We start from the raw sequence: 12,025 nt of genomic DNA, 5'->3' as shown, positions 1-12,025 counted from the left end.
GCCTGACAGCTGGATATAGCCTCTCTTTGTGGGTGACCATCAACAGCAGCCACTTCTGCTGGACACAGACAGTTGACACTGGGATAGATAAATCTGCATAATCCAACTCTAGAATGACCTTTCCTGGCACTGCTTCCTTGTGTGTTTCCTGCTAGGTCCTAGTTTGGCTCTTTCTTAGCTAAAATGTTACGAAAATCTCAGTGTCCAACTTTGAGTTTCATTTTCCTGTGAATTACTGTGCGTGGAAAAGAGTAACATGATTTGTATTTGTTTTTTACTTGTCTGTTAAATTAGCGGTCCACAACCAGTGAGAAGCAATGTGACTTACCTGTGGTATTATCTCCTGCAAAGGGATATTGTCTGAGTTGCAAACCCTCCTGGGCAAATGAAGTGAAATCTTGTTTCACTAACAATCAAGTAACCAGCTAGCTAGTTAACTAAATTCGAAAGCCCCAAGTATTTAACCTAAGAGGGTATATGAGAGATTTGACTTCTGCCAGTTTGTATTATGAATTATGACCTGGGTCTGGGGTAAACAGGAAGTGCAGGTAGGTGAATCACATCACATATCATATCAGTTATGGTTGTCTGCCTCATCCTGTGTCATGCCCCCTCATGTTTTTTGTTGGTGCTGTTTATTTAGGATGGAAATTGTGAGATGCTTCGAAGCTCTGGAAGAAAGGAGCCTTGGAAGGCTTGCATAGGCACATGGGTCCTTGATTCACCTTTTGAAAGACAAGGAAATGTCCGGGCACCAGAGGGAGGTGTCATTTCCCAGCTGTCTAACATGGGCTGTACCCTGGGGATGGCAGGGATACTGGTGGGTGGGAAAAGCGTGCCCTCAGGACAGTCACAGCTCACTAATTATTGTGCCAACCTGTCAGTTAGCAAATAAAGGATTTTGCCATTAAGGTCCCTGGGTCTTGAGCTAAGTGTAATTACATTGAGGTCACCTGATCAGCCTCTTGTTCTCTCTCTTCAGGGAGAAATCAGAGGCATTAACAACTCACTACTAGTGTGGGGGGGATAACTTCCCCAGAAAAGATGGTACTAGTACCACACACAGATTTGACCAGACCAAGGACAATTAAGCAGACTCTGCGGCCACGGTGAGAGTGTCTTTATAACGGCCTCCCCTTCCTGTTCTCCCTGCCAGCTCTGACCTTGCATTCAACTTGGAAGGCTACATTTTTGTGTTCTTGAACGACATCTTCACAGCAGCAAATGGAGTTTATACCAAACAGAAAATGGACCCGAAGGTACCAGACTTCCCTCTTGCGGCTTTTTGCCTGTGCCATGTGGCTCCTGAAATGACGTGAAAAAAATGAAAATGAACAAGTTCAGTTGGCTCGTAACTTGATGCACATCCTGCAATTTAGAAGCTGCTAATTTCTTCTTGTCTTACGTGTATAAGACCTTGTTATTCTTGATATTGTTAGTTGAAAATTAGGGAGGAAAAGATGTCGCTAGTTTAGATGTAGAATCATAATATGAGTGTGTGTGTGTGTGTGTGTGTGTGTGTGTGTGTGTGTGTGTGTGTGAGTGTGTGTGTGAGTGTGTGTGTGTGTGTGTGTGTGTGTGTGTGAGTGTGTGTGTGTGTGTGTGTGTGTGAGTGTGTGTGTGAGTGTGTGTGTGTGTGTGTGTGTGTGTGTGTATGCAAACTCGCAAACTCATTTTTTTAAAGCAGTTCATTAATGACCATGACAAATTCACAAGTGGGGAAGATACTGTGATATTAGGCCATTGCAACTTTAAACCTCCGTTTCTCCAAACCTGTTTCCTCATCATGAAGTGAGATGACTGGATGGTTGTTTGTCATGTCCTCCAGTGGTAGCCACCTCTTCTGATTGCAAACTGGTGGTTGCTTGTTGTACCACCCCTAGCCCTCACCCGGCCCCAGCTGTGACCGGAAGCTGTCTGGGGGTGGGCCAGGCATATGGGTCTTTGTTCTGAGCTCTTTGTGCTTTGTGAGGGAGTTCTCCTTGACTGATGGGTGCTTTTCTGTGAGCTATTTTTAAAATCTGTATGCCCATTTGTTTCTTTGAATGGTGACAGTTTTATAAAAACAGGTTCATTGCCTTCCTGAAAATACAATATGTCACCCTTTTTTTGGGGCAGAGAAGTGGGTGGCCACTTTAGTGAAAGCAAACACAGAAGGCTGCTATTCTCTAATGGATGGAACAGATGTTTGAAAAGAGTTGGTTAACATTGTAAATTTCTATTATCTCATTTCAGATTTGAGTGGAGTGTTAGAGATGGGGGTAGAACATCAGAGGCCTTCTGTTTCCACCCATTACATACTAGTTGGTGTGGAACAAATATTTATTCTGAAGTTACAGCACAGTAGGATGTTCCATTTTGCAAGACGTTAGCCAAAAGTCTTACAGCACAGAGCCAGCCTGCTACACATTCCAACAATGCATAAATAGACAAATTGGCCCAGGAGACACAATGCCTTGTATCTCTAAAGTTGAATGCAGTTTTCTTATTCTCACAGGAGCTGGGGAAATACGGAGTGCTTTTCTACAATGCCTGTTTCATGATAATTCCAACTGTCATCATTAGTGTCACTACTGGAGACTTTCAGAGGGTGGGTATGGCCTATGTAAAGAACATAGCTAAGGCATGTGAAGCAGAGCTATGACCTGCTAGGGTGAGTGTGCTCCATGCAGCTTTGACTTTATTGTATTTTCACTCTATAGGTTAATTGGGAGGTAGCCTTATCGTTGGCGGAGAGATACCTATAATTTATTAAGTCCTTATAGTCTAGGAGAATGTCACCTCCTGATGTGGTGCTGGGAGCCCGTTGTTTGCCCTGTCTGGCCTCTCCCATTGGAGACGCTGGAGACTTAGACAGAGCTCTTTGAATTGAGTGATTGCCAGACACTGAAATTGCAGACAGACCAAAGAACTTTGTAGAATTATTATTAAAAAGAAAATCATAATTAGAAAAATATATTTAAAGTCATAAGAACAATATCTAGGCCTGGAGATGTAGCTCAATGGTAGAACATTGGCTGTCATGCACAAGGCTGTGGGTTTGATCTTTAGTGACACAAAGGGAAGGGGTGATTGAGAGATTTTTCTCTAAAATGATAAAATACTAAAGCTATGATGTTTAAAATACAACTCTTTTGGGCTGGTGAGATGGCTTAACAGGTAAAGGTACTTGCTGCCAAGGCTGATGACCTGAGTTCCATCTCCAGGACCCACACACATTACAGATGGAGAGAGCTGACTCTCGCAAATTGTCCTCTGACTGCCACATGTGTTGTGTGTCAACCCTATACCTATACCACACACACACACACACACACACACACACACACACTGTAATATAAAACTTAATATGAGTACACCTTAAGTAGTGTACTGTAAGAGATGGCCAGAGATGTAGAATGTATACTGTAATTAGTAATGAAAATTGACCCTAACAGGAAGATCTGACCTATTTTCCCTCTGTAACTGTTGTAATGGTCACTGGACTGTACTAAGATCTTTCAGCTGGTCACTTGGGACCATGGTTGAATCAGTTTCAGAATTTGAACCAAATATGATAAAGAAGGGAATTCTCGTAGATTGGTACCAACTTTGAGTTAAGCACATTGACAGCTGATGGGTAATGTGGAGTGAAATATTCTTTACCCTTTGATGGAAGAAGAGTGAGCGCGTACACTGGGAGAGAGGGAGAGGCCAAAGTTTTTGGTGACTCACTATTTTGGGAAGTGAGTGCTGGACTTTGGACTTATATAGTTAGTAGATTATTAACTGTGCTTTGATTCTGCCTCTGGGAAATCAAGTCGGAGACAAAAGCCCTTGTGTTAATAAACCAGATCCTTCAAAGAGACATTTGGCCTTCCCTGTAGTGGGGCCAAAATAGATGCAGTATGTTGTAACTGATGAAGAAGAATTTTAAAAAATGGGCTTTTTTTCTGATTAAAAACCCCAAATGAAAAGGATTCATAATCCAGAATGCTTTGTAGATGCTTTTTCTTCAAATGTCATCAGTATAGATTCAGTCTTAAAGAAATGATAGAAAACTAACATCTATTAAACTGTAGGCTGGTAAAGAATCTATATATTAAGTAATATCGCTAAATAATCCTCCCTGGGTTTGTGGTGTCAGGAATAAATATTTTTTATTTACAGTTCACATAAATACTTCTAGCTCTTGTTTTTTGTTTTTTGTTTTTTTTTTTTAAGATTTTATTTTTTTATTATGTATCCAGTCTTCTGCCTGCATGCCAGCAGAGGGCACCAGATCTCATTCAAGGTGGTTGTGAGCCATCATGTGGTTGCTGGGAATTGAACTCAGGACCTCTGGAAGAACAGTCAGTGCTCTTAACCGCTGAGCCATCTCTCCAGCCCTAGCTCTTGATTTTTAATTTTTTATGATTATGATTATTATTATTATTTTGTACATGTGTGAGAGTTCACTTGTGCCATGGTATACACAAGGAATCAGAGAACCACTTTGTAAGTAACAATAAAATCTTTTTATAGTGGAAACTTTCAAAACATACAGAAGTTTAGAGAGTAGTATAATAAGCCCGTGTTTAAATAGTTATAGATATTTACTGCGTGCCTCTTTGCTAGGAGAAGTGGGTAATAATGCCAACGGCACTAAAGGTGGTAAGACTGTGCCAGATGGATTTAAACCAAATGGTCACTAACCTCACCATGGATCTTTTGCCTCACAGGCCACTGAATTCAGCCACTGGAAGAACGTCTTGTTTATTATTCAGTTTCTTCTTTCCTGTCTTTTGGGGTAAGAAACTGTCCATGAGCAGAAGATTTGATTGATAGTATCTCTTGACAAGTCAGATCTAAATATGCCATCTGTCTGTCGTATGTCTGTCTGTCTGTGCTGCCAGATCCTGTTTCCTGTGTTTCTCTTGACTTTTCTCTGGTCAGTGCACCCATCCCCACCACACACATGTGGGTAGAAGATGTTTTTTTAAAAATGTGTCTGTGCTGGAAGTACAGACTTTATATTCTTGTTGGTCCAAACATTTCAGTGTCACAGCTATTTATGGAGGTCAGAGGGAGTTCTGGGTCCCCTGGAACTGGAGTTACAGGTGTGTGAGTCACCATGTGGCTGGTGAGAACTGAACCCAGGTCCTCTGCAAGAGCAGCGAGTGCTCTTAACCAGTGAGCCATCTCTGTAGCTTCCATTAAGTCTTTCTTTAGCTTTGTTGGATTTAATAGTCATCCTGTTGATGCAGTTCTTAATTTATTATCATTTCTCTCTCTCTCTCTCTCTCTCTCTCTCTCTCTCTCTCTCTCTCTGTGTGTGTGTGTGTGTGTGTGTGTGTGTCCATCCACCCACCCATGTATCACAACACATGTGTGGAAGTTCAGTCGTCCTTGATTTGCCACTTACTAGCTCTGGGTTTGTGATAAGCTACTTAACCTTATCTTCTCATGAGGCTAGGGTATGCATACTGAAGGATTTACTTGTAGAGCAGACTTGGAAGATACTAAACACACAGAAAAGGGTCAGTTGGAAATACTAAGCTGTGCACTGTGGAGCTTGCTGTAGTTGGTTCCATCACCTAAGAGGTTGAGGCAGGAGATTCTCAAAGTTTATGTGTAGACTGAGCTAGGAGGAGGAAGAAAACAAAAAAGAAAAAAAAGTTCTTGTGATTGCTAATATCCCTTTCCTGGTTTTGTTTTGGCTTTTTTTGTTTGTTTGTTTGAGGGAGAGTCTCATGTTATCCCAGGCTTGAGTTCTGGTTGTCCTGACTCCATCTTCTGTGTGCTGGGACCACCATACTCAGCTAGTATTAGCTCTCTTTTTGAAATCATTGAGTTTGGCTGTCTGCTTTCTCCATAGACAGACTTGTCATAGTTTTTCTACTCTTCCATGCCCTCCTTTATTAAGTTTTAATTCCAAAACTGTGCGAGAAGACAGCTCTAGCTTTGGCATATTGGGTTTTCAAATTTATGCTTCCAGGAGCATAGTTAAAAGTTGTCACAACCAGCTATGTTGCTTCCCTCAGAAGTCACTGTTCAGGACCACTGGCCACTGGCTTGGGCTGTCCACTCAGCAGGCGTCTCAGGTTTAGTGTGAGGTGCATCTCAGGACAGGACCCAGAGCGCCAGCTGCAGTCTCTTAGTTAATTTCACCACTTTAAAGTTTGTATTCCAAACTTCTTTTCCTCAACCACCGGACCTTTATTGAATTTGTTGAAATTATAATTTTAAAATATTACATTAAAATTACTTTATAATTTAACATTTATCCTCTCTCTCTCTCTCTCTCTCTCTCTCTCTCTCTCTCTCTCTCTCTGTGGCTTCCTCCCTTTCTCTTCCTTTCTCTCCCTCTTCCTGTTTCTTTCTCTCCCTCTTTCTCCTTCCTCTCTCCTCAATGCACGCACGTGTGTGTGTGTGTGTGTGTGTGTGTGTGTGTGTGTGTGTGTGTGTGTGTGTTTTCATACACACGCATGCATGTGCCAAAACACAGAGGTCAGAACAGTTCCAGGCTATAAATTCTCCTAAGTCAGTCATCTACCTTGCTTTTTAGAGACAGGGTCTCTTAATGGCCTGGAAGTCACTGACTCAGCTAGAGTGGCTGGCCATCAAGCCTTAAGGATCCACTAACTTCCCAGTGCTGGGGTTGTAAGTACACTACCATGCCCAGTTTCCCCCACTCCCACCCCTATGTGAAATTTTGAGATGGATCTCAGGTCCTTGTGTATTTTACCAACTGAGTAATCTCCCCAGCCCACAAATCCAGAACTTCCAGAGCATTGGCTAAAATTGGGGTTCATATGACATCTTCCTCCCATCCAAGCCATTTGCTAGAGCAACCACAAAACTCATAAAGAAAACACCAGATACCCAGAGGCTTGTTATAAAGGATAGTTTAAAGAATACAGATGAGCAGTTGGAGGAAAAATAATGCAGACTTGGGAGGGTCAACTGTGGAGGTGGAGAACACTGATTTCTTGATGAATGCAAGGCTCACCCTTGTTTCCCTTTCTGTAAATCCCCAAGTGCTCAGTTGTCACGGCATAGACAAAATTGAAATGTGGACTGTGGCGTGGAGATGCCATTGGACAGGCAGGGTGTGTTCTCACATTGATAAGGCAGTGTGGGTCAAGCCTGGAAACCCTTTCTGTTTAAGATGTTTTCCACTCTCTCTATAGAAGAGACACTCACTGTCCTTCAGAAATGGGGTTCTTAGGATCATTTACCAGATGAGATAAGTCAGATAGTTTCTTCATGGCCAGCTCCAAGACAGAAGGAGGAAAAAGATGGAAGTGTAAGCCTCCTCCAAAGAGGAGAGGAGGAGAGATTCTGGCTTCTATGACCTACCTGTGACTGTGGGTATGAGCCTGGAATCAAAGACGGAAATGTACTTTTCTCTCTGCTGTGACTCACTGTTGGAGAGCCCAGTGCATCTTGGCTCACGTACTCCATTTTATTCAGCCTTGGGCTGAAGCCCATGGGACTGTGCTGCCCACATCCGGGGTGGGTCTTCCCTTCCCTTAAAGTTAAACATTCCTGGAAATTCCCTCACAGAAATGCCCAGTAGTACTTTTCTGTGCTGATCCTAAGTCTAGTCATATTGACCAGATTGATCACCACAGTGCCATTACATGGTAGTAGGTGTGTAAATTTATTGTCCAGACATGTGCACTACACTCATGTAATATGCTGGCCTGCCTTGTATGGAACTAAAAAATAAGTAAATAAGTCAATACAAACAGAAACCAAGTGATGTGATTTCCTATGTGTGCTGCATAGTTTTATCCAACTCAGTTGAGAAAATGCTTCTATAAGATCTGGCTGTAGGGCATTTTCTTAATTAGTGATTGATGGGGGGAGGGCCTTGCCCATCGTGGGTAGTGCCATCCCCAGGCTGGTCATCCTGGGTTTGATAAGAAAAGCAGGCTGAGCAAGCCAGTAAGCAGCACTCCTCCATGGCGTCTGCACGGGCTCCTGCCTCCGAGTCCCTATCCTGACTTCCTTCAATGATGAATAGTTCTGTGTCAGTGTAAGCTGAATAAATGCTTTCCTCCCCAAGTGTCTTCGTCATGGTGTTACATCACAGCAATAGTAACCCTAAGTAAAACACCATGTAAGGAATTAATGAAGGCTCTTTTAGACCAAGGTCTTGGTCTTATCCAATGCCCTTCATAGGTAAATTCTCAGCATGCAGAAATGTTTCTTTAAAAATAATTTATATTGTCCGGGTGTGTAGACATGCCCATGTGTGTACACGTGTCTGAAGGCCAATGGTTGACCTCAGGTATTACCTCTGTTGCTCTCCACCTTGCCTGTTGACAAAGGGTCTCCCACTGAACCTAGAGCTCCTGATTTGGCTATGCTGGGTGACCAGCAAGCCCATAGATCCCCTCTCTTCTTTCTATTCCCTAGTCCTGGGATTACATGTGTGCACAATCCCATCTGGCTTTATTTTTTAAATGTGTGTTCAGGGTCTAGACACAAGTCCTCATCCTTGCCTTACACACTTTACAAACTGAGCCCCATTTAAAAATAACTTGTAAAACAAACAAAAAACCAAAACCAGGTGTAGCTCACACCTTCAATTCCAGAACTTAGGAGGGGAGAAGCAGGTGGATCTCTGCGAGTTCAAGGCCAGCCCACTCTACAGTTAGAGTTCCAGGACAGTTAGAGCTACACAGAGAAACCCTGTCTTGAAAAACAAAAAACAAGCCAAACAAAATTCCTCTATTCTTCTTCTCTGAGGACATCTAGTGGGCATATTGAGAACTGCAGCCTCTCTATCTTCAAACCCTCTGTTAGGAAGGACTGGGGTTCACCCCCCCACACACACACTCCAGTTTGTTAGCCAGTGATCCCCCTCCTCTAGCTCAGTGTGGTGGTAAGTAAATGTTCTGGCTGCCCATGCTCCTGGCAGATGGGTAATGGGGCCAAGGTATTTTTCAGAGTGGCCTAACAAAACTAGTAACGTTTCTGTCAAAACAAGGACATTTTGACAGGTGTGGTATTGTATGCCCTTCATCCAAGCACTTGGAAAACAGAGCCAAGTGGATCTCTCTAAATTCAAGGCCAGCCTTGTCTACACAGTGAGTTTCAGGCCAACCAGGGTTAAGTAGAGAGATCCACTTTATCTCAAACAAACAAAAAATGCAGTGGGTCATCAAAAACAAAGACAAAAGCCCCCCCCCCCACCTCCCGCAACAAAACCAAAAGCCTTTTGGAAATAGAAAGGGGAATAACTGAGCAGGGGTTAGTGGGAGTAGAATATGATCAAAATATACTGTGTACTATATGAAGATGATGTCAAAATGAAACTTGTGGAATTAATACATGCTGATAAATCCTTTTCTTTCCCTCACTTTGTGGACACACCGATGAGAAATGCCAGACACCTAATCAGGTTTGTCTTATGCACAGCTGAGCCTATTTCTTGTAAAAAGCCCAACAACAAATGTCTAGATCTGGTTCTAGGATCTTCATGTCACCCAGAACAGGTCGGCGCTCATGCGGTCTGTGTCTCCTGCCCTCAGGTTTCTGCTGATGTACTCCACAGTTCTTTGCAGCTACTACAACTCAGCTCTGACCACCGCAGTGGTTGGAGCTATCAAGGTAAGTGATGGAGCCTTACACTGAACACTTCGGTGGGAGCCAGATGGAAACTGTTTGCTGAAAGCTGTTTTTGCTGTGAACAGATATACAATGAGTGTGGGGGCTTGTGACTCCCTCAGGGGTCTGTGTGATCCCTCTGCTGAACTAGTGTGTGAGTGAAGTTGCTAACTTAAAAAGGAAAGAGACAATTACTTTGAAATTGGAGGCAGGTGAAGGCATAATTTGGGGGAAAACCAAGTAACAACCTGAAAGAAAAATAATGCAAATATCTATGATCACTTCATTGTCTGGAATTTGGTTTGCTGGGAGAACTTGCCCTCTAAGAAAACAAAGTGCTGAAGGAAGTTTTTGGTGACATTTATGCACAGTGATACAGCAGTGAACTTGGATTGGCAGATTGTCTGTGTATGCTTGTGAGCGTTTGGAAACACACACCCTTGAATAGGGAGTAGGCTGAATTCTAGTCCATTCACATAAGCTCCTAGGGTGAGTGAACAAATCTTACCTACTCCACCCAGTGGCTTCCTCAAGTATCTTGTACAGAGTTCTGCTTAGAACTTAGCTGGCTGCCCTGTTCAGGGTGGGGGTGATGGTATAAAGATGAGAGCTGGCAATCAATTACAACTTGGCTCTCCCACCTTTCGCCTGGAAGGAGTGAACAGTGCAGATTTCTGTTACTGCATTTTAGTTGACTTCATCTATTTATAAAGCCGGATGTCGCTAGGTATTCTATGCAAACCTCTATGTAAAATAACTTGATGCCTGGCTTCAGGTTTCATATGTCTGTGTTTTCCCCAAAGTTCCTTCCAGTGATGAGTCCTCTTTCTTTGCAGAATGTATCTGTTGCCTACATTGGGATGTTGGTTGGTGGAGACTACATTTTCTCCCTCTTAAACTTTATAGGGTTAAATATTTGGTAAGTGAACTCACAGTAAAGTAAGGGATTTAACATAATTACTGGGTATACAGTAAGTGAAAAGAGCAAAGAGAAATGTTCTATTTGTCATGCTGGGGATGGAACCAGGGCCATGTGCATGCCAGGCAAGTGCTCTATCACCCAGCCACATCCTCTGCTTCAGGCCCTTTGTGTTTGGAGACATCATTTTTACATGGTCTCTGGGGGGACATGTGTCATAAAGAATCTCAGGCCTGAGGTCTAAACTCAATTTGAACATCTTTCTTCTGCCATGTGGGTCTCATTACCTTGTGGCCTTTTGAAGTGCTATGTCCTGATGATGCCATTGGGACTGTGATGCTTTTGAACAGTTTTGGGTTCTAGGCATGGGTATTCTTTGTAGAATCCTTGCATATACTTTATTCAGTACAATTTGAGCACTCACTTTCTTTTCCTGTCCCAAATGTTTGTAGAGAAGGAATTCTCAGTCCACAACCCTGTGAGGAAAAAACAGCAACAACAACAACAACAACAACAACAACAACAAAAAAAAAAACAGTGATCTTAGTAGTTGGGTGCAAATTAAGCTGACTGTGATGATAAAAACATTAACAGTGCTTGTGGGATTTTCACTTTTCCCCCTTTCTCTTCAGCATGGCAGGTGGCTTAAGATACTCCTTTTTAACATTGAACAGCCAATTAAAACCTAAACAACCCGTGGATGAAGAAAGCATGCCTCTGGATCTGAAGAGCTAGACTGGAAGGCAGAGTTGCAGGCTTAGGCTGGACAAGGCAGACCCAGCAGGCGTGGGCAACCCAGAGATCCCACACCTGGGACAATCACCTGCTTGGCCAGAGCACAAACAGGAATGTCTGCAAAATACAAAGAAAGCTACCTCACACGTCACTGCACAAGGAGCCACAAGGCACCCAAGACACACAGCACAGAACCTTCTGAAACTCAGTTTTTGAGTTTGCTCAAAGTTAGCCATGGGGCCCTATACTGTGTGCTCAGGGGGACTTTTCAAAGGTGACTTTGCTTATCAGCACCTTGGCCTTAATCTCAAAGGCCCCAGCCAAAGCAAGTACCAGGGAGAACTTTTTGTTGTTGAAACATCTCTTTATTTTCATAAAATTCAGTCATATCAATTTAAACTATGTTGGTTATGTTGTTTTCCAGGCCATCAAAATGAAATAAAAAGCCATTTCTATATATGCCTCACAGTGTGATATTGCAGTATGAAATAGAATCAGTTTTTCAGTATCTAAGAATACTCCTGAGGTGGAGTTGATGGCTCAGTGGTGCTTGCTGTACACACATGAGGCCCTGAGTTTGATCTCTTGCACCCATATAAAAAGCCAGCCATGGTGCATGTCTATGCCTGGCCTCAGGTCTGTGCAGACAGAGATATGCATATCCTGGGACTCTGGTCAGCTAGTCTAGCTGAAATGGTAAGTTCCAGGTTCAGTGACAAACACTGTCTCAAAACATAAGGTGGAGAGTGACACCCGTCATCAGCCTCTGGCCTACATACACACATGCACACA

General features: G+C 42.9%; 1 protein-coding gene and 1 long non-coding RNA gene across 4 annotated transcripts in view; one reads left to right on the top strand and one right to left on the bottom strand.

The window, feature by feature from the left end:
• Slc35d2 (solute carrier family 35 member D2) overlaps nucleotides 1-11,695 on the top strand; it is a 34,140-nt gene extending 22,445 nt beyond the window's left edge. For 2 of the 3 annotated variants that reach the window (XM_027409654.2, XM_027409652.2), the window contains 6 exons: nucleotides 1,157-1,259; nucleotides 2,498-2,590; nucleotides 4,701-4,768; nucleotides 9,504-9,582; nucleotides 10,416-10,498; nucleotides 11,131-11,695. In XM_027409654.2, coding sequence (XP_027265455.1) covers nucleotides 1,157-1,259; nucleotides 2,498-2,590; nucleotides 4,701-4,768; nucleotides 9,504-9,582; nucleotides 10,416-10,498; nucleotides 11,131-11,233 — 529 coding nt within the window. In that variant the 3' untranslated portion in view covers nucleotides 11,234-11,695. Of the gene's footprint in view, nucleotides 1-1,156; nucleotides 1,260-2,497; nucleotides 2,591-4,700; nucleotides 4,769-9,503; nucleotides 9,583-10,415; nucleotides 10,499-10,950 lie in introns of all 3 variants that reach the window. The other variant, XM_027409653.2, reaches the window with a different exon arrangement.
• LOC118237792 lies at nucleotides 1,106-7,453 on the bottom strand. The gene is made up of 2 exons (XR_004769442.1): nucleotides 7,321-7,453; nucleotides 1,106-1,305 (listed from the first exon to the last, which is right to left on the bottom strand). It is a non-coding gene; the product is annotated as an uncharacterized LOC118237792 (long non-coding RNA).
• Nucleotides 11,696-12,025: the final 330 nt, after the last annotated feature.

The sequence above is a fragment of the Cricetulus griseus genome, chromosome 3, assembly GCF_003668045.3.
Source record: "Cricetulus griseus strain 17A/GY chromosome 3, alternate assembly CriGri-PICRH-1.0, whole genome shotgun sequence".
NCBI lineage: Eukaryota > Metazoa > Chordata > Mammalia > Rodentia > Cricetidae > Cricetulus > Cricetulus griseus.
Note: the sequence above shows the minus strand (reverse complement) of the source record. Positions and strands in the feature narration are given on the sequence as shown.